At 42.8% G+C, this 27,969-nt stretch overlaps 1 protein-coding gene across 1 annotated transcript in view; it reads right to left on the bottom strand.

Moving 5' to 3' along the window:
- Positions 1 to 27,969, bottom strand: part of ARMH3 (armadillo like helical domain containing 3) — a 693,715-nt gene that overhangs the window by 357,893 nt on the left and 307,853 nt on the right. Inside the window, exon 14 of the mRNA XM_078643614.1 lies at positions 26,589 to 26,682. Coding sequence (XP_078499740.1) covers positions 26,589 to 26,682 — 94 coding nt within the window. The remainder of the gene's footprint in view (positions 1 to 26,588; positions 26,683 to 27,969) is intronic.

Genomic DNA, 27,969 nt, shown 5'->3' with positions numbered 1-27,969 from the left:
TATTTCCAATCCAATTGAGAACTATTACCAGGAGCATACTCATAGCCTGAATGTTCTGGACTCCTTCTTGGGGGAAAGGCACAAAACCGAACCATGTCCAGAATGGCTCTGATGAAGAGGAGCATCTGAGAAGGAGTCAGATGTGACTTTAGAATGTTTACAGTGAACCCCAGAGATGAATGGATGTTCGCTATTGTCTAGAGGTGTTTGATGACTGTCTGCAGTCAGCCCGCCTTCAATAGACAGTTGTCAAGGTAGAAGAAGGCTGGCACCACTGACCGCTGAAGGTTCTGCTGCCACCATTGCCATCAATTTCATGAACACTCGAGGGGTACTGGTGAGACCAAAGGGGAGCACAGTGCACTGGAAATGCTCCTGGAAATAGGCGTCCTGCAAGTCCAACACCACCATTCAGTTTCTATGGTCGAAGGCAGACGAGCATTTAGGCGTTTCCTTCCAGAGGAAGACTTTGAAGGGGCATAGATCTAGAATAGGCCGAAGACCTTCGTCCCTGTTAGGCACCAGTACGCAGCAGGAATAATGACCAGGTCCTACTTCTGGCGCTGGCACTGAGTTTAATCCCCGCACACAATGGCTGGTCACGCTTGACATCGAAGCGCTATATACAAACATTCCTCAAAATGACACAATCAAAGTGATTAAAAAGATGCTAACAAGGGAAGGGGAAGACCTGTCGGAACACTCAATATTCATGATAGAATGCCTGGAACTGATCCTTAAAAACAATATCTTTCTCTTCAAAGAAACAATGTACAGACAAACAAAAGGCACCAGCATGGGAGCCACCTGTGCCCCAAGTCTGGCATGCCTGTACGTAGCAGACTTTGAACAGAAGCATATATTCAATACACAAGCACCTTTCTATTAGAATATATCAAAATGGTCCCGATTTATAGATGATATATTCTTCATTTGGCAAGGCAATGAAGAATATCTAATTGAATTTATCACTTGGCTTAACCTAGGTGATGAAAATTTGAAATTTACTTCCTCGTACAGTAATGAGGAATGTGACTTCCTGGACATTAAAATCAAAAACGTAGAGGGTGTTCTGGCAGTGGAGTTATACACCAAACCTTCTGACCATAACACCATGCTCCACTTTAATAGCCACCACCCAGCAGCTCAAAAGAATAATATACCTTTTGGTCAATTTTTAAGAGTACGGCGGAATTGTACCACAAAAAAAAGAGTATGACAAACATGCAGATATCCTGTTCAAAAAATTTCTAGAGAGAGGGTATCCAAAAACCATGGTTAGAAAGGCTTACAAACGGGCGAAATATTACAACAGAGATAGCCTCTTTGAACCTAAAATTAGACAACAAAGTGAGGTGAAATTAATTAATTTATTTATTTATGGGATTTTTAATGCGCAACTAATACCCTAGGGTGTCTAGGCGCAATGAGATGCTCTAGGATACACAAAAATTCAGGACAGGAACTTATTGATTAAATAACCAAGTTTTCAGGGCCTTACGGAAGGCAATGAGTGTTGGTGCTGTTTTAATATACAAGGGGAGTGTGTTCCACAGTATGGGGGTCACTACCAGGAAGCGTCTATCTCCCCATGTGGCCGTTCTTGTTCGGGGAACATGCAATAGGTGGCTTGCTGCTGATCTTAGATTCTTTCCAGGTATGTACACCTGAAAAGCTTCCTTTAAGAACTTTGGTCCAGTCTGATGAATGGCCTTATAAGCGATGCAGAGAGCCTTGAATTTGATTCTGCTCTCCACTCTTAGCCAATGTAGATGCCGTATGGCTGCTGAAGTAGAGTGTCGCCAAGGAATATTAAACAGAATCCGTGCTGCCATATTTTGCAGGGACTGTAGTTTGTTCAGGATGTATTTGTGAGTGCCAAGGAAGAGGGCGTTTCCATAGTCCAGCTTCGAAAACACTAAGGTGGTGATCAGTGTTTTCCCTGCCGAAGCGGGTAGGTATGGCATGAGTTTTTTTATTTTCTTCAGCACGAAGAATGCAGCAGAGATCACCTTGTTGACATGATAACCAAAAGATAGCCTGTTATCAAAGATCACTCCCAAATTCCTAACCTTGACAGCTGGAATTGGGGGGGAACCCATCTGACTGGGCCACCAAGTTGGGGACCATTCGGGAGAGATCTTACCGAAAGTCATAACTTCGGTTTTCTCTGCATTAAGTTTCAGGCAGTTACTGTGCATCCATGATTGTACATCCAGTAACAACCCCTCCTGAAACTTAGCTGCTACCACTGGACCGTTCTTATGCACCGCCAACACAAGCTGGGTGTCATCTGCGTAGGTAGTTAATCGCATCCCATGTGATTTAATAACCCTCGCCAAGTCCGCAACGTAGATATTAAAAAGCGTGGGACTTAGCGAGGATCCTTGAGGGACTCCACAGGGCAGTTCAGAAGTGGGCGAGTAGTAGTTGCCCAGTTTGACTGCCTGTTTGCGATTAACTAGGAAGGAGGCTATAAGGTCTTTAGCCAGATGACTAATTCCAAGGACTGCGACACGGTCGACCAAGATGACGTGGTCGACCGTGTCAAAAGCAGCTGACAGGTCCAATAAGATGAGCACTGCAGCACCTCCCGAATCCATGATCTCTCGAATTTCATCCGAGGCCTTTATCAATGCTGTCTCAGTTCCGTGTCCCTTCCGGAACCCGAACTGAGTGTCATCTAGGAGCTTATGTTGTTCAATAAACTCAGAGAGCTGTTTATTCATTATTGCCTCCACTATTTTGGCAGGAAATGGAAGGCAGGCAATTGGCCTGTAGTTGGAAATGATGGTAGGGTCTGGAGATGGCTTCTTAATCAAAGGTTTAACAATAGCCTTCTTCCAGGTCTGTGGATAGACACCTGTCCTAAAGATGGAGTTGCATATGTTGGTCAGCGGCTGGGTAACCACATTGTATAGTTGGTTCATTATGGTCGGAGGACATGGGTCCAACGGAGAGCCTGATTTAATTTTGCCAACAAGTGCGTTGACCTGTTCTTCGGTAGCTGACTGAAACTGAGTAAAGGAAGGGTGCTTCAGTGCTGGTTGAATAGTTAAATCAGCGGTTCTTCCTACCGGCTCTTTAGAAAAAGTGGAGTAAATATCCATTACTTTAGTAGTAAAAAATGTGGCTAGGGCGGTACAGAATTCCTGCGAGTTCTCTATTGTGGAGCCAGTAGGAGGACTGGACAGAGAGTTCACCACCTGAAATAACATCCTAGCTGAGTTCTGGGCGTGCTCAATACGACCAGTAAAGAAAAGATTCTTTTGTGTGGTGATAGCTTTCTTATATATAGCCAGAGCACTTTTGTATTCTTGCTTAGCCAATGGACTATAGTGCTTTCTCCAGCGCCTTTCTAAATTTCTACAGAACTGACGCTGGAGTCGCAGCTCTTCTGTATACCACTGGGCAGATGGAGTGGTTCTATTGGGGCGATAAGTTTTTTCAGGAGCAACTTCGTTCGCTGCTTTTAAGATCCATTCCTGAAATTTAATGGACATAGTTTCAGTATCGTCTCCGCTTTCTGGAGCAGATGACAGCAAGAGATTTGAGAGATGTGGTATGTCTGCGTTTTTCCACATTCGCGCCCCCACTGGTGCCCTATCTTTGGTCTGAAGGGGTTTGAGTGGTAGCGTCCGGATCCTAAAAATAATGGCTTGGTGGTCAGACCAGATCAAAGGTAGTGTTGCTACCAGCTCAATGCCATGGTCATTCGTAAACAGGCCATCCAGCGTGTGTCCGGCTTCATGCGTGGGGCCCTTCACCAGCTGCTGCAGTCCTATTGCCTGCATATCAGTAATAAGTTGGAGTGTATCTTTGTTTTCCAAGTTTTCCAATGGAAAATTAAAGTCCCCAAGAATTGTATAAGTCGGGGATTCTATTGCTGATTCCATAATTTCGAGGAGTGCAGCTAAAAATTTGGTTCGAGCTCCAGGTGGCCTGTACACCAGGGTTCCTTTAAACACCTGTTTGTGTGTAAGATTGATAGTAAATGCGAGAGCTTCGCAGTTGGTACTTAAAATGGGCTCAAATTTGGCGCGATAAGTGTCCCTATGAATAATAGCTAAGCCTCCGCCTCGCCCCGAGGCTCTATCTTGTCTAGCTACACTGTAACCTTCAGGAGTAGCTTGAACAAAGTCAGGGCCAGATGCATCATCTCCCCAGGATTCTGTGATGAATAAGATGTCCAGTTCATGATTAATAATGCTCTCCCTAATGTCCAGACTATGTTTGGGGAGAGAGCGTGAATTAATGAGTGCAGCTCTAGTATACTGTGTCGCTAAGCGAGGAGCGCTGGCAGTTATAAAGGGGTGGTCTGTAGTATTTGTCGCAGACAGGGGAGGTGGCAGAGTATAAGAGCAACCTGCACATGATATGGGTGTGGATAATGAGTGTTTTAATAACGGAAGTACTTGACAAGACATACCCAGTCCTGTGTTCCATTCCTGCAGCTGTGTGGAAGTATAGCGTAGGGTAGAAGCAGTATGTAGGATAGCAGCAGGACCAGGGGGAGTGGCCCTGGGCCCGGATCTGGCTCGGACGGGCGCAGACGGGCTTGTCTTAGGCGCGTCTTCGGCGCGCGCCCGCTGCGCTCGTCCGCTGCGCATCCTAGTCGAGCGAGGACTAAATAGCTCTCTCCCGGAAGTGGAGAAGAGCTAGACCGCGTCCCGACCCTGCCCCAAGATGGCGGCTGGTGCTCGTGGACGAGTGCCCTATTCCCTTCGCTCTGGCAGGTCAGGTAGGCACCAAAATACTGTGCAAATCACGCTAGGGTTAGTGCAATATTAAAAGCATTGTCATCACAATTAAAAAGACGTTTTTTTAAAATTTGTTCGTTTTTCCAGAATTCATTCAGCTTCTCTCTAAATTCATTTCTCACACCCTACAGAGTAACTGTGCAATTTTTAGTCTAAAATAACAGCGCTAGTGGGAGTAATCCGTTCAAGTTTCAAGAAATTTGTACATGAGAATCAACAGAGCAGAGGGCTCGCTCGCTCTAAATAGCTCTCTCCCGGAAGTGGAGAAACCCATTGTGTTTGTGACTGACTTCTCATGCATATCAAACAAACTAAAAAACTGCATTAACAGTAATTGGAAACTGTTGAATGAGCCAGGAGTAGTGCCCATGCCCAAACCTATCTTTGCCTTCAGAAGGAATAGAACATTAAGAAATAGTTTGGTCCAAACCTATCCAAGTAAAAACAACAGAAACTTGATTAGAACAATAGATGGGTCAACACCTACGGGCAATTTTGCCTGCGGTAACTGCACAAACTGTGCGTTAATACAAACAGGCCCCAATATAATCTATGACAACATAACACATAATCATAAAGCGCTTTTCAACTGCAGAACCCAAAATGTCATATACATGATCAAATGCCCATGTGAGAAGGCATATATAGGGGAGACTCAAAGAGAAGTAAGAGTTAGGATTAACGAACACAAGTCAGCTATCCGTACCAAGAGGACAACAGCACCACTGGTGACACACTGGTTGGAAAAGAGCCACAAAGTGGAAGATCTGAGATGGTGTGTCTTAGAAGTCATTTATCTCAACAAAAGAGGAGGAGATCTAACTAGGAAACGAAAATTGAGGGAACAGTACTATATGTCCAAATTTTACACTTACAAAACAGGACTGAATAATAGAGAAGAGTGGGAGAGAATCCTAAAATAACAAATACTCAATAAGAAGTGAGATGATGTGTCAATCAGCAAAAACTGAAAATATGCGTAGTAAAGGATTTTTCGGGAGCAAGTAAGTACAATGCGAATGAGTCCCTAGTGACTTTGTCAAGGTTATAACAATAATATATCCATTAATAGATTCTTTCCCATTAAACTAACAAGGTTTGGTGGTAAAAAGGAATAGTAGAGTAAAATGTGGAGTTACTCGATCATTAGCCTTCTCCACTCTAAGATGGCGGCCAAAAAGGGAATACCAAACGAACATACAATAAGTCTGGAGCTCCACGTTTATTACTACACGTTTATTATACCAATTAAATATACCGGATACTTGTAAAATAAACATATACAATAATAGAATCATTAGTATGAATTCCCAGAATATGAGACATAATTGATAATATTATCGGGGACGAATAGAATTTTCAGAAAAGAACTCTATTTCAAAAAGAACGGAATGCAATTATTATGTGAGGATCAAAATAGTAATATTCCCGATAAATGATGTGTGACAACATGAGGAGTGGCAACTGTCCACCGTTCCCACTTCATAATGGCGGCCAAAATAAGACGGCGATGGTATACATATTGAAGCTTATATCTTGAATACATGTGTATACAAGACAACCCGACCGAAATAGGTCTAAATTAATTATACAAACATCCTACATGGAGCTAACAAATAACCACTATAAAGTATCTAGGAGAATACGACAGACCGTTTTGGTTCCTTGTTCCCGTTCCAAAATGGCGGCCGCGCGGAGAATCGGCCGGAATACATCGAGTTTATGCAAACACTAACCGATGTTAAACCTGGCAAACTAAAACAGAGGCGCCAAACAAATTAGAATCCTCCAAAAACAGATAAGGAGAAAGAACAACAGGCCTGCCGATTAATTTTAAGTTGAATTTTAATATTAACGTTAAAACGAACACTGGCAAAAGGAACGAGACGTTACTAAATAACATTTCTACAGTATTACTAACAAATAGACAAATAACAGTATAAGAGCCCACAAGCCCGTATTAAACAACCTGTGGGATTTGAGGACATTAACAAACACACACTACAAGATGGCGACTGGCTCGCCTCATCCATCCCTAAACATACTCGAATCATCAAGAATACCAAACAGGTGATTACAATCTACCAATTTAGGATAGTATAAATGCCAGTCACAGAACAAGAGCTAGCCATTCAAAACCAACCTTGGGATGAGGAGGACGCTACGCAGATCAGCTACCAGCTAGAAGTAAGTAGGAGAAGGGTTTCTCTGCCAAAAATCTTAGTAGTTATAACAGATAGAAGCTAGCTCTTATATAGAAAAAGAAGTAAATATTATACTCTATTATTTTCTCCAGACTGAACAGCTAATTTTAAATGCAGCTCAAAGAAAGTGACCCTTGACTCCATGATGAATACATGCAAGAGTTAATCACTAAAAGATTCCTGTCTGCACAGAGGTAAGGAAATCAGTACGTAGTACAAGCTCTCTGAGTGAGGACAGTAAAAATAAAAATATAAATAAATTAAAAACTAACTAGCAACATCCTTTGCCCTTTAGAGAAAGTGGTGGACGGAACAGCATAAGGTAGCTCCCAGAGGCGTCCCCCTAACTACCATAACGATCAAGAAAATAGGACCGGTAAGCGTGGGAAAATATTTTTAACTTTGAAAAATCAGAGATGCTAGGGAGGGATAATCACATGCAACCTAAAAGTGAATCTTCACTTTAGAGAAACTGTAACTTACCTGTGATTACTCTTAACTTGTCTAACTTGAATTAACGATACCGATTAGGTATGGAGAAAAATATATGATAAATAAAAAAATAATAAACATTGACAAATGTTGATTGTTGTAAATTTATTAACAAACAGACCATCCTCATAATACAAATGTATCCAGTAATAGGATTGAAGTTGGTTCATTTTCTTCAAAACCCGAGGAATGTTTCAACATATCTCAGATATAAGGTAGAGTTATGCATGAATGCTCCTTTAAACTATAATACTCACTGAACAAATAGAGCCATCTAAAACTAGACATATCTTTTCTATAGTATATAGGATGAAAGAAACCTGAGCAGAGGGAAACGTGCTCACATAAACCTACAACAACAAAACCAGGAAAGACTAAACCTGGGTAAGTTAACGGAAAACAATGGGTTGGAAATAATAACACTAAACCTATTGGCCTATAATAACAAAAATAAAAATCTGTTTGGCACGAAAAGCTAATCGTTCGCCAATTCATGTCAATGAAAACAAAACCATGACATGGACATTAAACCAGTGACGACAAAATCCACTACTACTCTCGCTAAAGATATGAGAATATAGTAACATATGACCTGGGTTACAAAGTGTTCGGGGTTACCAAATAGAGGGATAATAGTTTAAATGTGATATAAATCTAAGTGCAAGTGTTGTAAAAAAAGTCTGGACCTAACGATATGTATTATGATATGTTTTTATAGAAAATATTAAGCTGTGAACGAGTCCTTGAAGAAGGTGCAGAATAGAAAAAGGCACCGAAACGCCACGTCGACAATTTCGTTCCTGTAATAATCCATTGTAATATGATGATGTAATGTTTATGCTTAAGTGCTAAATTAGTGAAGTTTTAAATGCTTTTTAAATACTTTTTGGACATTTTTTTAAAGTGTGAAAACAATTGTGTATATGACTTGTACATGCTACTACCTAAGTTTACTCATTCTAATAAATGTATGAAAATGTTTTAACAAACTGATATGTTTCATGGTTTTAATGGTATCTTTATGGTCCACACACACCTAGGTGTAAATTTGGTAATCGGTGTAACACTGCAACCCATTCCTTTATTGTGAATCATCCCCTATTTGGGATCTTAACATCATTGACTTCCAGGAGAAGGAACTTTCTTTTTTTGTTAGCTGGCACGCTCTCAACAGCCCCTTTGGGCAAAAGTGCTAGTACATCCTGCTGCTAAAAAGGTGAGATGGTCCTCCGTCAGTCACTGGGGGAAGAGAGGTGGAGGACTGAGTAGCACTCTCTTAATATTAATATTAGCAGAAACTGCTTTTGCAGCAGTTTCTATCAATGCTGTAAACATCACGGGTGTTAATTAAATGTTTACATATATTTTACATTTTTCAAATAACAAAGCTGGAGTTTGCACTGAAAAATGTAAAACAAAATACCCGCACACCATCGGGGAAAACTCCCATGGTGTGCGGGTATTTTGTTTTTATTTTTACTGTCTCCCTCACTGTCAAGTTTAACCTGGCAGTAATGGACAATAAAAAAAAAAATACATCCAACCATCCACTCTAAATCGAGCGGACGTCAGATGTCTAACTTCCGCGGCCACTACTCTGTTGGGATGTCATTGGAGTAGGTCGACAATGGAGCAGAAGTAGGTTCTATTGTCGACAAACTTCAGGTCTGCCCACCTCACAATTTGCAGATGGTCCTTGAGTTTGACAGAGTACCCTCTCCACCAAACTCTGGATCAGCCCGTAAGTGCTGGGGCCCAAAGTTTTGTTCAGACAGCCGCGGCCAGTTCAATCAACAGTTGGGGTGCCTAATACAGTCATGCAGTTCCCACTAATCCATAGGACCTGCACGTTTGTTGGACAACATAAGCTTTGGGTGAGGTGACTAGACTGATTCCGGGTCCTCCTACAGGATATGTTGGCCTAGAGACCGGCTAGCTCACAGTGCCACCATAAGCCCCCTATCCTTACCAGGTAGCAAATTGTTTATGGAAACTACTGAACATGACAACTCTGACCCCACAGGGATTGTGGAAACAGATCAAAACCTTTTGCTTCGTCACTCGCGCTTACCTGTGCTCAAATAAATATACAGAGAATACACAGTGGGATGTTTTCAATATATTTATTGAACCAATGTTATTCTTGTAGAGAATACATGTGCTGCGATAATCAGGTGACAGCAGCAGATAAAAGTGATTGCAAGCACCAAAAGCGTAAATAGTAGATATAGTTCTACCATGGTGCTAAAACAGTGTACATATCCAGGCACATAAACAAAGAAGTAATCAGGCGTACTCCTACTATGAGAACCCTACTCTAAGTGTACCTAGAGTGTGTATAGGTGTAAAGCTAAGAATCCCCCCAAGGGACGATCCAGGCCCATTACCTGGTGGGAGAGAATGTAGTATCCTGTCTGGGTCACAAATTAGACACCCCCTCACGGAGATGTCAGAATGCTGCGTGGTGCAGTCTCATCATGCAGGGACCATCAGTGTCAGCTGAAGTGCCTCCTCTGCTAATCTTTTGGGATGCTTTTTTATAATAGAAAGCAGCCTTGCGATGTGCTTATAGATTAGCGAAGTTATGGATATGCAGATAGCCCTATCTCCCCGTGGATGAAGACAGAACGGCATTTGTACACAGTGCCTAGAAGGGCCTTGTGTATGATGTTCGAAGTATCGTGATAATGTTGTGACACGCTAGATGTGTAAACAAAGTAGTTTCAGAGAAACTAATCCAACATTGTCATGCACACAAAAATGTGCAAAAGGTCACGGCAGAAATGTTATTGTGAAAAATAGGACAATGTAAGAAATGAGCTGCTTCGCTACATTGGTCTAACCTGGGCACATAACAATATCAAGTATGAGAAGTCTTGATTCCACCTCATTCCTCTTTAGTTCACCATCAGACACTCCCTGTCCCTCTATCTTTCTTTTGCACGTTCCTCCTTTCGCCCTTTGTCAAGATTTTCTCGCTTTCTCTTCTTCTTTCCCACTTGTGGCTTTTTCACTCTCTTGCTCTAGGTCAAAGTTTCATGGAAAACGGCGCCCAAAAATGAGTGCCGGTGTGTCCCACCGGCATCCCTCAATCACTGTATATTATGCATGGTGACGTTCTGCTTTAGAAACCAATTTGCACTTCACCAACTCCAAAAAAAAAAGCAACGATCGAATCCCAACGAATGTGTGTGATACGCAACATATATAAACATGAACAGATTAAACAGGACGCTCGGAAAAAAGAAATGTGTCGTACAGTAGCAACAAACCACTTATTCTGCCAAGTCCTGACAAAAATACGAAGCCTCAATAATGCTGAAGTCTCACAGCAGGAAGTTATGTGCACCTTCATATGAAAAGGTCGATTCAACTGCAGAGAAGACGTTTTTAAAAAATCTGCAAAGATGGGAGTCTTCCATGAATTTTAAAAAGAACATCCTTTATTGAAAACAGAAATAAATATAGGTAAGCATGCTTTTTAGGCACATGTATAATGAACTGCGTGGGAGGGACTATTAGCACTGAAAAAGCTGACAGCAAGAAAGCTCTAAAAATCCTCCGTGAAGTGTGCAGTGTTATTGGAGCCCTTCGATATCCATGGAAACAAGACAGATATATTCATTGAGAAGGAAAGCTTTTTATGGACGGAAGGAACATTAAAGTGACCTAAATCTTACATTTCAAAATGTAGGACTATTCAAGTCCTGGATATTATCACCACTAAGCTACATCAATTTATATTTTAGAGAGAAAACATTTGAGCAGAAATTTAGCGTCGGCCAGGGAAATCACTTATTATAAAGATAAACACCCCGATTAATCAGTTTATACTTTTGATTTAATCCCTTGCATAAGGACGGGGGCTAAAAATTAGAAGGCGACAGATTGCCTTGATAGAAAAATAATACGAATCTTCTCCCTTAGGCACACCTATTTTGCCCCGCTTTTTGCTAAACCTGATGATCGCATTTAAATTGCCTCTAACACTTTGAGGAATCAGTTTTGCTCATCACATCAAACTGCAGACTCTTTCTCTCCTACTATAGGGTTAATCAGCCACTGGGTGGATCGCTCTACAAAATGGCCACCACAGTACAGACACGTGAAAAGCCTTAAAACTGAGAAGGAATCTCAACATATATTTGAGCATGGGCGTGAATTATGGGTGGCCAAGGACCGCAGCTGCTACTCATGTTTTGGTAAGACTTCGTAGGACGGTGTCTTGCTTTGTATTACTGCAAAAAGGACATCTAAAACGAGTAAAATGACATTTAAATATCAGAAATCACCTACAACGAAGAGGTGATCCGTCTAAACTCATTCTGGGGTAAGGCACTGACCACTTCTGGGTTTTGCTTTAGATAAAGCCCAAGTGAGCTGTCTTTTGGGGTGGCGGGGTAGAATGGAAGGGCAGGCCTTCTATGCCATTCATTCTCACTATCCAGCATGGAGCCTGCAGCTTTAGGAAACTGACATAACATATGCACACATTGTGACACGCTAGCTCCCCCTCATGTGGTGCACATACACAGAGATGCTAGAATCACAGAATTTAGGAGCATGGGCAAAAAGCGAAGGAGCAGTGGAAGATAAGAACGATTCTGACAAACAGCGAACAGACGCTAGGAAAGGAAAAGGATTTGAATAGGCAAAAAGTGGATGAATCCGAAGGGCAGAGGAGAAAACCCTGGACTGGACTGCAGTGCGAGGCCTAGTGAGTTATTCCAGGACCTTTATTATCTGGGTGCTCTAGACTGGCAGACGTTTACAACATGTGGTGGACCAACATCTCTTTTTGACTTTCTTTTTTTGGATTTTCAATCTGTGTTCCATTCGTTTCCTCAGAGCTGTGAGTGAGGTCAGGAGTCGGGAGCTGCACGGGGCAAAGTGAAAAAGGCCTCATACACCAGGAGAACATAATTAGTGCTTTATATCATGAAGCTGCATTCGTTCTACAATTTTGACGAGGGGAGCTGATCCGGTTTCGCGATACAGGCTCCTATTGCCCTGATCCCACTCTCAAACCAAGGAAACATTTAGTTCTGAGATCCTGCCCTCTTTGTCAACTTTCCCCAACGGACCACAAAATTAAGGGCACACCCCCCCTTCAAAGCATCACACACTTCATGTGGCGTAAATTCCATAACTGTTACCTCCACCCGCTTGGGAAAGACACATTTAAAGCTGTACTTATCAACGTACGGTCGTTGATAAAAAAAATGCACTGGCATTCGCTGATTTGATCGATTCTAAGGGTCTGAGCCTAGCATTCATTACTGCAATTTGGGCTGACACTGCATCTGACCCAGATTTTATTTTGGCTATACCTCCTGGCTTTGCTATTTCCAGACTAGACCGGCCTCATAAAAGGGGCAGTGGGCTTGCAATCATTTTTCAGGAACAGCTGAAAGTCTCCTTTGAACCCATCCAAACCTCATTAAAACTGTGAAGCACTGATATTCAAGATCACCTTGACAAGCCGGTTCTCCTTTAACAGGGTGCTTCTCTATAGACCCCCAGGTCAGGGTGCTAATTTTATTATATAATACCTGCCAACTGCTAGATATCAAAGTCCTATTTTCTGACTTCACGATTTTAGGGGACTAATCTGCAACTTGAAAACGTAGCATCCAAAGGGGAGGCTGCCCTCATTGACTTGATGGGAAGTGTCGGCCTCACACTATTAGTGGATAGTCCTACTCACAAGGCAGGCCATACCCCGGATGGCATTTTTTCCGACAATCCCTATCTTAAAATTCTCTCGGTTATTCCTCTAACCTGGTCAGACCATTCAGTGGTGATGTTCAGCATCAGTCCAGAGATGATAACTGAACCAGGGCCATCCCTCCCACCCACTTTTAGGAAACGCCCTTGGCATAAAATTACCACAGAAAATGTCATCAGCCACCTACACCTCTCTAAACCGAGGCTTCCAGTGAACCTGAATGGGGCCACAATTACCTTTCACAACTGGATTATCGACACTCTCGACAACATTGCCCCCCTAAAAAGTAGAACTAATAAAAGGACTTGTCCATCTGAGCCATGGTTCAACGATGGCCTGAGATTACTTAAGCAAGCATGTCGAAGGCTGGAAGAAAATGGCATTTGCGTTATGCCCACGATGATAAGATCGTATACCAAAAAGCGGTTGCCGAGTACAAAGAAAAAATCTTAACAAAAAAACCCAGCACTACTCAGCCAAAATTAGCGCATCCCTTAACTCCACCAAAGAGCTCTTCTCCACAGTGTAGAAGCTGAGTAAACTCCCTGGTCAGAAAAATAGTATATAAAGACTTTTGCAACCGGCTAGCAGACTCTTATCAAGTCAAAGTCAAAACAGTCTCTGACTTATTTCTATCCACCCGCCAGGGGACGTGAGGGCTTTCAAATGGCCACCCTTCCACCACGTTAGAGGGTCCGAGTGGTGAAGGTATGCCAGTAGCCTCTAGTTCTTGTCTCTATGCTTTCAACACCCTCTCGGAAACACAGGTCATGACAATTCTTGGCCAGACGAGTTTAGGCTCCTCCTGGGACCCTTGACCACCTAAGATCCTCCACCTGGTCTTGGGGGTTACAACTAGCTACCTCACTGACATCTTTATCTGTATTTTCTCCAATGGGTATTTTCCGATACCATGGAAGAAGGCATCTATCCTCCCACTTCTGAAAAAAACTAACTTGGATAATACTGATCCTAGCAACTACAGGCCTATCTCCCGATTACCCCTTCCAGCTAAAGTCGTAGAGAAAGCCATGAATACAGAACTTAACCAGTTCATAAACGACAATAATCTCCTAGACAATGCCCAATATGGTTTTAGAAGCCAGCACAGCACCGAGCTGGCCCTGATTAACGTGTCAGAGGAAATAGGAGAGGTCTTCGATAAGGGTGGGAAGACTGCCCTGACGCTCTTGGACCTCTCGGTGGCATTCGACACGGTGGATATGATCTCCTAATAAATCGTTTGTTTTCTGTAGGGATCAGGGGCAAGGATTTGGCCCTTCTGAACTCCTTTCTTCGTGACAGGGAGCAACGAGTGGAGCTTGGCGGACATACATCTTCCAAGTTCACTTTTCTTTTTTTTCTTTTTAAAAAAAATATTTTTATTTTTTTGGAGAGTAAGCATTGTAATAACAAAGCAATCATATCATCATAATACATGAAACATAATCATACATTGATAAGTACATAAACAGCAGGAACAAAAGAAGATGCCATTATACTTAAATCAATAAGTAAACAGATAAGAGTATAAAGAAAAATTACAAAAGTGGATATTCATCCTAACTTAATCTATCAAAGGTCCCCAACTACGATAGAACTTCTTCATTGACCGTATGCCTCTGCCCTTAGCTATAGCCATCTCTTTTTCTAAGATATCCCTTAATGCTGCCCACCATTCAAAAGTTTTAGGAGAAATTATAGATATCCAAGTACGGGCAACACAAAGGCGTGCAGTTACAAGCATAATTGATATTAGAGATCTTAATCTAAGAGGTATATCTGCCTTATAACCAAGCATAATCTCTTTCTCTGCTAAGTAAAGATCGATGCTTAAGCGATCAGCTATAACATCTTGTAACAAACATATGTAAAATATCTGCAGCTATCATTCCACACTTAGCACACTTACATTTATCATTTGTATTTATATTGGTAGGATCTATCCATTTAGCTATACATTCCGGTGTATAGTAAAGCATAAACATTGTTTTGAATTGTTGCAATTTAAGGTTGATAGAGTGAACCGTGCTATTTAAATTCTCCATTGATTCTTCTATCTCAGACGAGTTAACAGCTTGGCCCAATATCCCAGTCCATTTAAGTGCTATCTTAGGGTAATCATCCTCCCAAGTTTGGGAAAGTATCTGATATGCTTTACTAATGGTCAATTTTAAATCTGAATGCATATATTGCAATAAATCTGAGACCGTAAGTTGTTTTATCCTCTTAGATCCTAATAGGTAATCCCTAAACTGAAGATATTTGTAGAACATATTTTTCGGGAGACCAAATGATGTTTGCAGATCTATAAACGTGCGGAACCCAGCAGTGTTATACAAATGAGTAAGCTGTTTAATACCAAATCTATCCCAGGATTTCGAGGAAAAGACAGGGGTGTCCCCTATCACCCTACTTTTTGCTTTATATATAGAGCCATATATTAAATATTTGCTTTTTAATCCAACCTATTGCAGCCTGGTTATGCTAACTGAACCAAACCTACACTGACAATCATTTATCTAATGGAAAACTCCTTTACCACATATCAGTGTAGGTGGTTTCATTATGTGGTGGTTAGAGCCTGAAGATGGAGTGGGAGGTACACTTTCCTACTCTGAGGGAGGGAAAAAGAAGGTACCCTTATTGTTCACATATTGACACGGTGTCACTCTGAACCGTTTTAGGTAGAGTCAATATAGCAATATGCCATATTGAGAAGAAGATTGGAAAACCTAATTTGCACATATGGCAGGCTGGCTTATTGCACATTTAACTCCACACTAGTAGTAGCATAAATTATTGATGGACTCTAACTGGCCCAGAAACGCTGTTGGGCGTGTATCTCAACACAAATGCATATGATTTTCCATGGGCATATTCTATCAGCCAGGCATTCTACGTGTTGTGGCACAAATATAAACACACTCTGCATCCACAGAGTTGTGTATCTCACACAGTCTCTGTGGCGGAACTTACATGAACTATCTGCAAATACCACGGCTTGTTAGTTTTTTTTCATGGTGGAGCGAGTGAAGAACCCTCTCTTACTCCCAAACCTGCCTGGAGAAGATCAGTCTTGGTCACTATGCACAATCCTTTAATTGGGCAGGTACTATCGAGTACTGAGTACCTGCACTTTAATTTGAAAGGGAGAGTTAATGCACTTCTCAGCACTGCTACAACACATTTAATGGGAGAGTACATGCACGCCTTGGGAGAAATCAGGTAGTCTAAATAGTGAGTACCTGCACTTCTTTATTTCCATTTAAAGCACAGACAAGCATGTTGGCATGGTGCAGATTAAGGCTGATTTGCGCATATCTGCTGAGGCTGAATCTCCTTCCCAATCTCGGTTTAAACTCAAACTTTCTTGCATCTATTACTGAGTACAAGTGTTGTTCTTTGATTGTGGAGTTTGAGAGATGGTCCTCCCTTCTACCTCAAAGGCAAAAATGGCCAATGGGAAAGAAGCCAGAGCCCAGGAGTGAGCACCATTCTGCAGAGAACCCTAAGGCAAACTTATAATCTTATGTCATGCACCACAAACAGTAGTGGCATTGGTAAGAAGATGAGGAAATGCCACGTAGGAGGAGTGTGGAGCCCACACAGTGCCTGTCTGGGTAAGCATCTTGCTACATTTGTTTTTTTGGGGAGGTTTATATAGCGCGAATTAGACCCGAAGGTATAGGAGCACTTACACGAGCACCAGTTACGTTACAAACGAACACCTTCATTTTTGTTAGGCACGGGGAGATTAAGTGATTTACCCAGAATCACAGAATGTTAAGCGTCCCTGCCGAGACCCGAACCCGGCTTCCAAGCTCAGAGGTCAACTGCCCTAGCCATTTAGCTACATTCTCTCCCATTGAAGTTCGAAGAGTTCCTTGCATAATTTTGAGGAAGATGGGAAAGGAAAGGACCACTGAGATATCAACTGGTCTGGAGTGCCAGAAGCAGATCTTCCTTTAAAGATGCAGCACTACAAAGACCTCTTGTATAGAGAGATCATGCAGACAGGTGGCCAAGCCCAATGCATTTAATGCATCATGTGACAAACTGCGCAGTGGTGGAAGGAATGCTTGCAGTAGTCTCAATCACTGGCAGTAACTTCGGCCCACATTCCAGTCCGTAGATTTTCGTCTACTGTAGCACATCAGACAGGCTAGCCATATGCAAATAATACTGGAGTGAATGCTGCCCATACGGATTGCCAAGGGCGGAGTTTCATTGGGGCATTCCATCCATTACTTTTTGTTTTTTTGTAATAATAAATCATGGCGCGTACCCAGTGTCAACAGGGATCCAGCATGAATTGCAACGAACTAAGCAAACTATAGGAACAAACAATAAGTGGAATGTCCTTTGCTCGAGACTGAAATGCAGAGTTCAGAGTTCAGAGTAGAGGCTTAACCACTTCAGCGCTAATGACAAGGGTAACTCGTCATGGACTTTCCATTGATTTCAATGGAAAGTCAATGGAACCCCTCGCACACCCTTAGCAGCCAAGTGGTTAATGAACGAGTTACTGCAGTTGAGACTGAGCAGGAGTGGCCTTACTCAGCATGAGATGAGCTATTGTTTACTTGCTGCATCATTAGTCTAAATTGGTAGTCTTGTTCTGTGCCACAAGAGGCAGCAAGATAAAGATCTTGAGTGATACCACCAGCTGGAGAAGGAGCGGACATGGAAAAACAATCCAGTGCTTTCCTTCTTCAGAGGTACTCTGGGAAACTATACGTACATTTCTGAAATGCTAAAGATGATGAGGCTCCCAAAGCAGAGGCCTTGGAGGCAGGCGGTTGGGTCGGGTACAGACATTTCTAACCTGGGAAACACACTGAGAACAATATAGTGAAACAGTCAGCAAACCAGAAGCAAAAAAGAATTGTTGGTGGCAACAGATTAGCACTTTTGTCTAGACTTTAGCCAGGTCACCCAGGAACAGAGGATATAACTTCAGTATATTAAAAACAAGTAGACACCTATAAAACTTGAAGCACCATGTTACATAGCAAGAAGCACACCCTGTTGCCTAGCCAGATATTGCAGTAGGATTGGGTCACCTTGCCTGAAATAGCCATGGGTTTCTTAGCTTCTGCATAGAGACAGGAACAGATAATTGATGCAGGTCAATCTGACTAACCTTTCAAATCGATACTTGCAGTTTAGGCGAGGCCTCTAGTATAATTTGTGCCACGGTTTTACAGGGAATTTTAGAGAAATGTATTTTGTTGAAGTTTCTGTAAATATTTAGGATTAACTGAGGCTTTCACCTCACCCTGTCCCGCTTGGGACTGAGGTACTTCTGTACATTTGTACACTATTAAGGGGAAGTGGAGAAACTTGATTAGAATAATTGGTTATTTGATCACTTGTATTATGTCTCAAAGTTCAACTAATCAATAAATATACATGTTTTGAAAAATTCCTCAAATGCTCATACCAATAATCTACTGTGCATGATAATGCAATAAACATACACCAGGTTTTTGAGGTGAGAAATGTTTTCACACTGAGAAGCCTTTTTTTGCAGCAAAAAAGTAAATTTGGAAGTACTCACAAATGCTCACACGCCAGTCTCTGATGCAGCCAAACAGGAGCAGTAAAGACAGAACCATAACACACACATATCATCATACCACCTTAACATAAGAAATCTCAAGGAGGCACTGCTTTCTGAGTACAAACTGACAAGCTCTGAAATTATTATATTATTATTATTATTTAAAATCTTATATAGCGCGCAGTTACCCTTGGGCATCCCAGCGCTTTTCCAGACAACATCCGATGGTCCTGGGGGACAGAAGTAACGCACTAAACGGGGAACAAAAAGGTTTTAAGACCTTTGCGGAAACGCAGTGTGCAAGACTCGGCGCGTAGTTTTAGAGGAAGCGAGTTCCAAATCTTTGCTGTATTAAATGAGAATCTTCTCCCACCCGTACGGGCCTTTTTGACTCTAGGGACTAGCAAGAGATGTTTCCGATCAGATCGCAGCGTTCTGCTTGCTTTATATGGAATAACTAGGTTTTTTAGAATGAGGGGACCTTTCCCTGAGAGGATTTTATGGGCAGTGCAAAGTGCCTTAAAAGTCACTCTCTCCCGTACTGGGAGCCAATGCAGCGCCTTCAATGCCGGTTTCGCTGATTGCGTCCTCGGGATATCCATAAGCAGCCTTGCCGCTGCATTTTGGACCTGCTGAAGGGTCTTGAAGGTGGATTCAGGGGCGCCCAGAAAAATGGCGTTACTATAGTCAAGTCTAGATGTTATAAGACCCTGAATCAACAGCTTCCTCGATGTTAGCGGTAGGAAAGGGAAAATTTTTCGAGCCGACCGAAGCAGGGCATAGCACACTCCTGCGGTTTTCTTGGCTTGGGTGTGAAAGGACAAGTCTGGTTCTAGCCAGACTCCCAGGCTCTTAATTGCTTCTTTGGGGGCTGGGAGGACACCCATGCATCTCGGCCAGTGAATCGAAGGGAAAAGGGGAGTTTTACTCCCCAGCAGCAATATTTCCGTTTTCGACCCGTTCAGTTTAAGGGAGGATTCTTCCATCCAAGTATGAACACCCGACAGGCAGGAGTTCAAAGTGTCGGGGTTGTCGGCCAGGTGGGATAAAGACACCACCAGCTGCGTATCGTCAGCATAGCTGACGATTTTGATGTCATATGGGGACACTACATCCTCCAGGGGGGCCATGTAAACATTAAATAATGTAGGGCTCAAAGAAGAGCCCTGTGGCACTCCACACTGGAGGGGAATTGACTTGGAGCTCTCACAGCCATCCCGAACCTGGTAAGATCGTCCGGAAAGGAAAGATCTCAGCCACTGCAAGGCCACCCCTGACACCCCTACCTCAGCCAGCCGCCGAATCAACACCTGATGGTTCACGGTGTCAAACGCCGCACTGCGGTCCAGGAGGATCACTGCCACTGACCTTCCTGAATCCAGAATCCGTCTAGTTTCATCGACGACCGCCAAAAGGGCAGTGTCGGTGCCCTGACCTGGGCGAAAGCCGGTCTGCGAAGCCCGGAGGAGTCCATTCGACTCCAAGAAGGCTGACAGTTGCTTGTTGACCAGCCGTTTCGCGATTTTGCCGAGGCCCGGCAGCAGCGAGATGAGCCTAAAGTTCGACAGGTCCGTGGGGTCCAGATTAGGCTTTTTTAAAAGAGCCTTCACAACAGCAGTTTTCCAAGTAGGTGGCACCACACCCTGGACAAAAGAAGCGTTCATTAGGTCCGTCACGGGAGCCACAATGGATGCGGTTACCTGTTTGAGGAACCTCATGGGAACCGGGTCCATGGGGGAACCACTTTTAACCGATGCTAAGGTTTTGGCTACCTCGCTCGCAGATACTGGGCCGAAGGAATCAAGATGGAAAGCTGTCTCTCCGAGTTCCCAAAATCTGCTTCCCATTATCCTGAAACAGCATAGGCTGGGGTAGGGAATTTAAGATCTTCTCAATTTTTGTGTGGAAGAACTCAGCAAGCTCCGTGCATTTTTGTTTGTCATAAGTGGCAGCCGGCTCAGGAACTTTAAGCAGTTCTTTAACCACTTTGAAACTCTCCCTAGAAGAACTAGAGGCAGATTTAATACGATCTTCAAAGAATCGGGCTTTCGCCTGTCGAAGAGCGGACTTATAGCCCCTCATTGCAGCCCGATAATCTTCTCTCCTCGATAATTCCCATTTCTTCCTCCATAACCTCTCCATCCTTTTACATCCCTTCCTGAGTGTGCGAAGTTCTACAGAGTACCACGGAGCAGAACCTACTCTTTTCTCCCTCTTTTGAACTCTCTTTTTGGGAATAAGAGCGTCCAACGAAGCAGATAACCAATTGTTAATATTGGCGTCAGCCTTAACTGGGTCCGACTCAGAAGGGGGGGGCATGTCTTCCAGCTTGGAGGTCCAGTTGTTAACCGTGAGTCTAGACCAGGCTCTGTCCACTAGAAAGGCCTGCTTGGCACTTGTAGGCGGAGGATCAATTTGCCAAAGTGCTGATACCATGAAGTGGTCTGACCATGGAAGGGGAAGGGCCGGCCTAGCTGTAAAGCGGGGAATGTTGGAGAACATCGGGTCGAGTAGGTGTCCCTTTTCGTGAGTGGCCCCGGAATTAATTAGGCCCAACTCGCACTCTTTAAAATCGCCCTGGAGATCCTGAGCTGCTTGGTCAGTGGGATCGTTGAAGTGAAGGTTGAGATCACCTAATACCATGAAATTAGCCGTAGATGCGGCCAGGGTCGTCACTGATTCCACAAGGGAGCTCACAAATGCACTACCAGACAGAATTAGAAGCACCCAGGATCATATACACTTCTAAAGAGAGGTGAAAACTTGGCTATTTCCTAGATCCCAGCACCACTCACATCCCGGCCCCAGAGCACAGAAAACAGTCGTACACTAAAGCACAATTTTCAGCTTATAACCCACAAATTGCAAACAACTCAAACAGCAAACCTCTTTCGTTATGCCGGTAAGCAAAAAAAGGGATGACCTATTATGTGCCATGGCATTGTATACTTATGTACTTCCATAACTAACAGTTATGGCCCACAGTAACACTAAACCCATAATACACAATGGTCACCAACAAATTGTAACTTATACCTCTTAAATTCACATAAGACATAACTGCTATGAGGGTTGTCCATCACCAGCACTGTACAGCCCAAAAGGCAAACATCACCTAATGAACAGGCATGGATTAAGTGAAGAGATATGTCATATACTACTCAACAGTTTGGAGGACCTTAATATAGTCCATTCACCGCAGTACTCAAATATCTAGACAATCTGACCGCTTCTTTATATCTTGCAAATACACTCGTATATGGAATGATGATGAAAATGTCCATCCCAATAGATCTCCCCACTTCTCTCTCCCTCCAACCATGTCTGCTCGGGACCACAACTATACATAAAATCTCAGATTGGACAACTCAGGGCAGTAACCAGCTAAGCAGACTATATCATATGAAATACCATAAAGGGACCTGCAGAGCTGTTCAAATACACCAACGTACTCAATACCATATTGCACTGTAATTGCCTTTATATAGCGCTTACTACCCCTGACAAGGCGTCAAAGTGCTTTTTCGCAAGTAGCATGCTACTCCGGAACCCATAAAGGATTAGTGTTGAAATAGTATAGTGAAATATGAAAGCAATTTGAGTGGTGGCTAGGTTAGTCAGTTATTTGGATTCAGAAGGATAGCGGAGGAATAGAAGAGGGAAAAAGGTTTGCATTTATATAGCGCTTGTTAACCTTGATGGGGTGTTGAAACGCTTTTTTGTCGAGTAGCACGCTACTCTGGAACCCAAGAAGGATTAGTGGTGAATATAACTGTCTGTCTCTTACACTTCATCATCCAACACACCTCTACGCACTGTGCCCCAATACACGATAACCTCACTTCGGTGGTCTTCATGCACAAAATGTAAATACTTCCCACATAGGAAAACAAAAACATCTTTCCAACTACACACCCTACATGCAGTAGCGTGCTACTCGCGTAGGCAAGCACTTCAGCAACCCACACGCGTTAGAAAGCACTATATAAATGCTGTAATACAATACAATACAATAATATAATACTGCAGGAGAAGCTTTAGTTAGCAGAAGCATGGAAAAGAAGCAAAAAAGCTGCACTTACAAAACATCAACACTGACAGGTGATATGTTTATGATTAAAGGTTCAAAGAAAAACAGAAACAAGAATCCATCAGTGAGATGGGGAAATAGGCACCAATATTATTGGCTGGATTCGAAAATCAGGCTAAGCATTCCCTTTGAAGGCAGGTCTTTCTATCTATGATTTTCATATTGAACACCAGAGGGAGAGACAGAAAGATCCGCCATGAAAAGATACAAATAAAGGTGGCTCTATTTCATTATCAACTTCACAGCATTCCTAAAACTTATTTGAGGGAATAGAATATGCTCCTATCTTTATTTAAAATTCAGAGTTTGTCTACTTGTAGTACATTTGCATGTATATGCCCAGTGTAAAACGTCCCCAACCCTTTCACAGATTCATTCCTATGATAGTTAAGTTCAACCTAAAAAAACAGGAGCTGATTGGTGGGTGTTTTTCTGGCTGATGGCAGAGGAGTTGGTGTAAAGCTTTCACAAATGGAAAAGGCCCACCTATTCTGCTAGTCCACTGCCTTGAGAAGCAGCATTTAGCAACGACTTCTCCTGTATAACGGTCTTCTCGCAGGAATCCACCGACTACAGTAAGTCTATCTATTAAGGACACAGTTCTCAGTGGCTGTCCTTCCCTCAGGACATGGAGACTCCATGGCCGAAAGGAGCAGGGATGCCACATCTCTCTCAGCTTTCTGTGGATCTGACTGCAGGTTTCGCCTCCATGCTGTCCTCTATCCTTTTCCCTAGCTGATTCCTGGATGATCTGAGCACCAAGTTGAAGACCAGAGTGTCACTAATCAGCTCTCTTCCTTGGGGAGGATGCCTTGCTACCCCACTGGTAGGAAGGGTGTTCAGTAATGCACCTGGTAGCAAAGGCCCACTACTTATCTCGAAATTCTTCTTCCTTGCAATGAAATCAACATGTATTTCAGGGTTAGAGCACTGTCACGTAGCATGAAAGTGAGAAGATTCGGAAGGGATCTCATACCTTTTACCGCACAAAGAGTGGTGGTGTGCACTGGGTAACTATTACCCCTAATCATTGAGTGCAGTGGGTACGTGCGTCTGATGCTGCAAATGGCCAACAGTTTAAGCTGATGTTCTGCAGCATGAGCTACATAATAAGGTAGGAGGATATGTAGTGGGAAATTAAACCAAAATATAGACAAAAAAGTTAAAAAACTAGGCAAGATATTCATTTAGTGTGAGAGCAGTAGTCCCCAAATCCACACCGATGGGAGGAAAAATTTGGAAAATGGTGAAGAAGTGCATATGTGAAAGAATTGGGCACTGCATTTATGACATACTCCTGTGCATGCGGTGCCAGTGCAGAAAGTTCTTAATTCTAAAGTGAGACAAAAGCAGTTTCTGGTTCCACCACTGGGTAGGTAGGATAACCACAGGTTGGCAACAGGAAAGAGGCAGATGTAAATGTAGAGGGTTGTCTACTGCAATCTGGACCAGTATGGACCAGGCTGTGGACTTTCAAAGTATGCAGTAACTTTGTGGAATGGGAAGTTCACCTGGGTATTCGTTGTTATAGGCAAGTCAACAGCAAGCAATTCAATCATAATCCAGGCCCGAAACATTGCAGGGTGGAATAAAATACAAAGCAGACCAAAAGACAAGAATCTAATTAGTACATGGATAGGAGCAGGGAAGGAAGCTAATGGTGCTTCCCTCACCGAAGCAGGTTGGGGAATATTAGAATTTGTGAGGTTACCGTGAAGGCAGCATTTGGGACGATTGAAGGGATTTTGGAAGATTTTAGAGTAAATTTCACACATATGCTCAAGTCTTTTTCAGCAAACAACTTAAAATAACTGTGGTAAAAACCTGAGGTGCGAAGGGAAAAGAATGAGAAGTCCTTCACAAAAATAGCAGACCCACTAAGGAAGACTGTTTATGACCAATTCAAGTACACTCACAGGAACTTGTAATTAAAAAGGAGGCCGGCGAGTTGATTAGAATTCATTTTTTACTCCCAGAAACAGAATCCAGTGAACTATAACTTAAAGCAAGTGGACTGCACAGCATACTATATATATATCCTATTTTGATAGGTGTTTATTTATGGATTTTGTGGGGCCATGTGAAAAATTACCAACATTTGCAGACAAGATTTCCTGACTATTGCACTTAAAACTACAACTACTGAATTCCAGAAGTGGACCTTAAAGCTTCAGATCAGGGGGCAGGATTAACATCAGGTCTAGTTAGGCTATTTGCCAACTTCTCAATAGTCATACATGGGGCAGAGGTAGGCAGAGCATGAAGTTATACCAAGAGATTTATGAAGCCAGTTGTCACATTTGTACATGTTTGTTACCATGTTTTGAGCAACACTTTTGTGATGTTATTTGACGTTCAGTCTGGTTTCCAAACATAGAATCTGGTACTGACCCCTTCCACATTTAATTCCACCTCCATAAACCCTAAATTCAGAGCTTCTTAAATGCATTACAGCAGAACAACCAATAGGTTACTCATGTTACAGTTTCTGTCAACACTGTAGGGTAGCATTCCTGAGTAAGCATATAAATTCCACATGCAAGCCTTTTCTAGATGTCTGAATGATTCTTCAGATTAATTTCAGTTTCTGATTGCGTAGCCTAGCCGTTCTGTGTATTCCTAAATATTCAGTGGGTTAACAGTGATCTTTTATTATTTTAGAAAGTCTGTATGTTAGTGATCGCTGCTTTCTATAAGGTGCAACCAATTTGTTTGCTGGGATAGTCTAAAACCTAGGGTTTGTTTCGTTTGAAAGAAATTACATGGATTGATATTTTTGAGCTCCCTCAGAAACTGGGATCCCTAAAGAAAACAACTTTTTTCAGGCAATACCTTTCCTGTTTTCCTTATTGCAATTCTTCCTCTTGTGTGCAGCCTGGAGGTCGGGACTGTGGTTAAATTTGCTCACCTGTGCTTCATTTCAATCTCTTTCTTGAGATAACATTGCCCTGCTAGGTTTCATACAGTTTACCTAGATTTGTGATCAATTTATCCTTTTGTATTACAGTCTATTAATGTGTGAGGGTTCTCATAAGGATTTATTGGCCTGTTGATAATTACAAGTTTTGCCACTCAGCCTAGAGTAATTTTCAGATTTTAACATAGATATATACATTTTTCACCTTGTAGAGTTCAATTCAAGTATTGTTTTAGAACAAAGTACTGCACACAGAGTCCTTTGGAAACAGATGAGGAAAGATTACTTTTCGAGGTATTTCTTTCAAATTTGGTCCCCGGTTTTCACCAACTAATGTGTCCCCTGCATTTTATATTTGGCTAACTTGATGAGTCTATAGTTTCCTTGCACATTATGGTGTATCATTTATGTCACTTGCTTGTTTACTCTAAGTAATGCTTGCTCTAATCTAATATTTTCTCGTGCTTCTCCCTGTGGTCTTTAGAAGCTCCATGACACAGCTTGAGGGATTTCGTGTACTGCTATTGTCGGTTTACTGTATAATCCTGGGGGGATCGATGATAGTGAATGAATGATATAAGATTGAGGTGCATTAAGATGCATATCATCCATACAGCAATAAAAAAGAATTGACACAAATTAAAAAAAATACCAAATGAGGGATACTTGCCTTTATAATAAATCCATCAATCATCATAAATAACATAATAACTGAAGTATATGCATTTAAACCTTAAAGTATGGATCAGACAAACTTTGTTCCCAGTCCTACATGTCCTACATGTACAATTATCATTAATGAGACTTAGAAGAGGTTGCAAGAACTCTTACCATCTGAAGAAGGAGGCGTTGTTCCAAGAGGGGTGGTTGGTGTTGTAGGAAGTGGACTCACTGGCACTGTCATCAATCCCATTTCTGGGTGGCTCTAAAGACAAATAAACAATCCCAAACAAAGTCTCCTTAGTGCAAATAAATACACACACACACAAAATTAAACTCTGGTCAAAAAGGTACATAAATGTTAATTAAACTGTAAAATGGGTGATATATTTGTCATCTACGGTCTGCCTTCTATTCCTGCTCCATCCTAGACCCCTCCCAGTCCGGATTCCGCAGGAACCATAGCACCGAGACCGCCCTCCTAGCCGCCACCGATGACATCCGCATGCTACTCGACCAGGGCCACACTGTGGCCCTCATCCTACTAGACATCTCTGCAGCCTTCGACATTGTCTCACATCGCACTCTCGCAGCCATACTCCACGAGGCACCGCCCTCAACTGGATCCAGTCCTTTCTCCCCGGCAGAACCCAGGGGATCAGACTCCCTCCTTTCTTCTCCGAACCCACAGAAATTAACTGCGGAGTGCCCCAAGGATCATCGCTCAGCCCCACACTCTTCAACCTCTGCATGGCTCCCCTCGCCGCCAATATCAGACAACATGGGCTTAGCATAGTATCATACGCCGACGAAACCCAGCTCATCCTCTCCCTCACGAAGAACGCCCTAGACACCAGACTCTGCTTCCAGGAAGGAATGAAGGACGTTGCGGTCTGGTTGAAAGAAAGCTGCCTGAAGCTCAACTCGAGAAGAGAGTAACCTTCAAACTGCCCACCCACGCCTACAAATCCCTCCACATCGGACCCAAATACCTCAACGAGAGAGTTTCCTTCCACGTACCCAAAAGAGACCTCCGTTCCGCCGACCTCACACTGGAAGAAACCCCCGCATCCGCAGAAACAGAGCAGGCGGAAGAGCCTTCTCCTTCGTTGCAGCCAAGGCCTGGAACAAGCTCGCTATCAACATCAGACGCCCCCCTACCCTGCACAAATTCAGGAAAAACCTCAAGACCTAGCTCTTTGACTGACTGGAGGTGCAACCCCCCCTCCCCGCCCCCCCAGCACCTTGAGACCCTCACGGGTGAGTAGCACGCTTTAAAAAACCTTGATTGATTGTGATGTTCTTCCATAAAGAAGGCTAGCAGCAAGTTTTTGTTTGCTGTGGGATTTGCCTACTGTGCAACCTGACTAAAAGAACGTATTAACCACTTTGATATTGGCAGTGGATTCTGCAAGTGGCGATTAGCAGCGTACAACCCACCCACAAAGGGGAGTGTTCTCAAGTTGACGAGACACTACTGAGCTGCTGAGATGTTGAGCGGTGCACTAAGGCCATATCCTTGGAGTATAGTCCAACCACAATTTACTAATGT

Source organism: Lissotriton helveticus, chromosome 5_1 (assembly GCF_964261635.1).
Source record: "Lissotriton helveticus chromosome 5_1, aLisHel1.1, whole genome shotgun sequence".
NCBI classification, from domain to species: Eukaryota; Metazoa; Chordata; class Amphibia; order Caudata; family Salamandridae; genus Lissotriton; species Lissotriton helveticus.
This window is presented reverse-complemented; position numbering and strand designations above follow the sequence as displayed.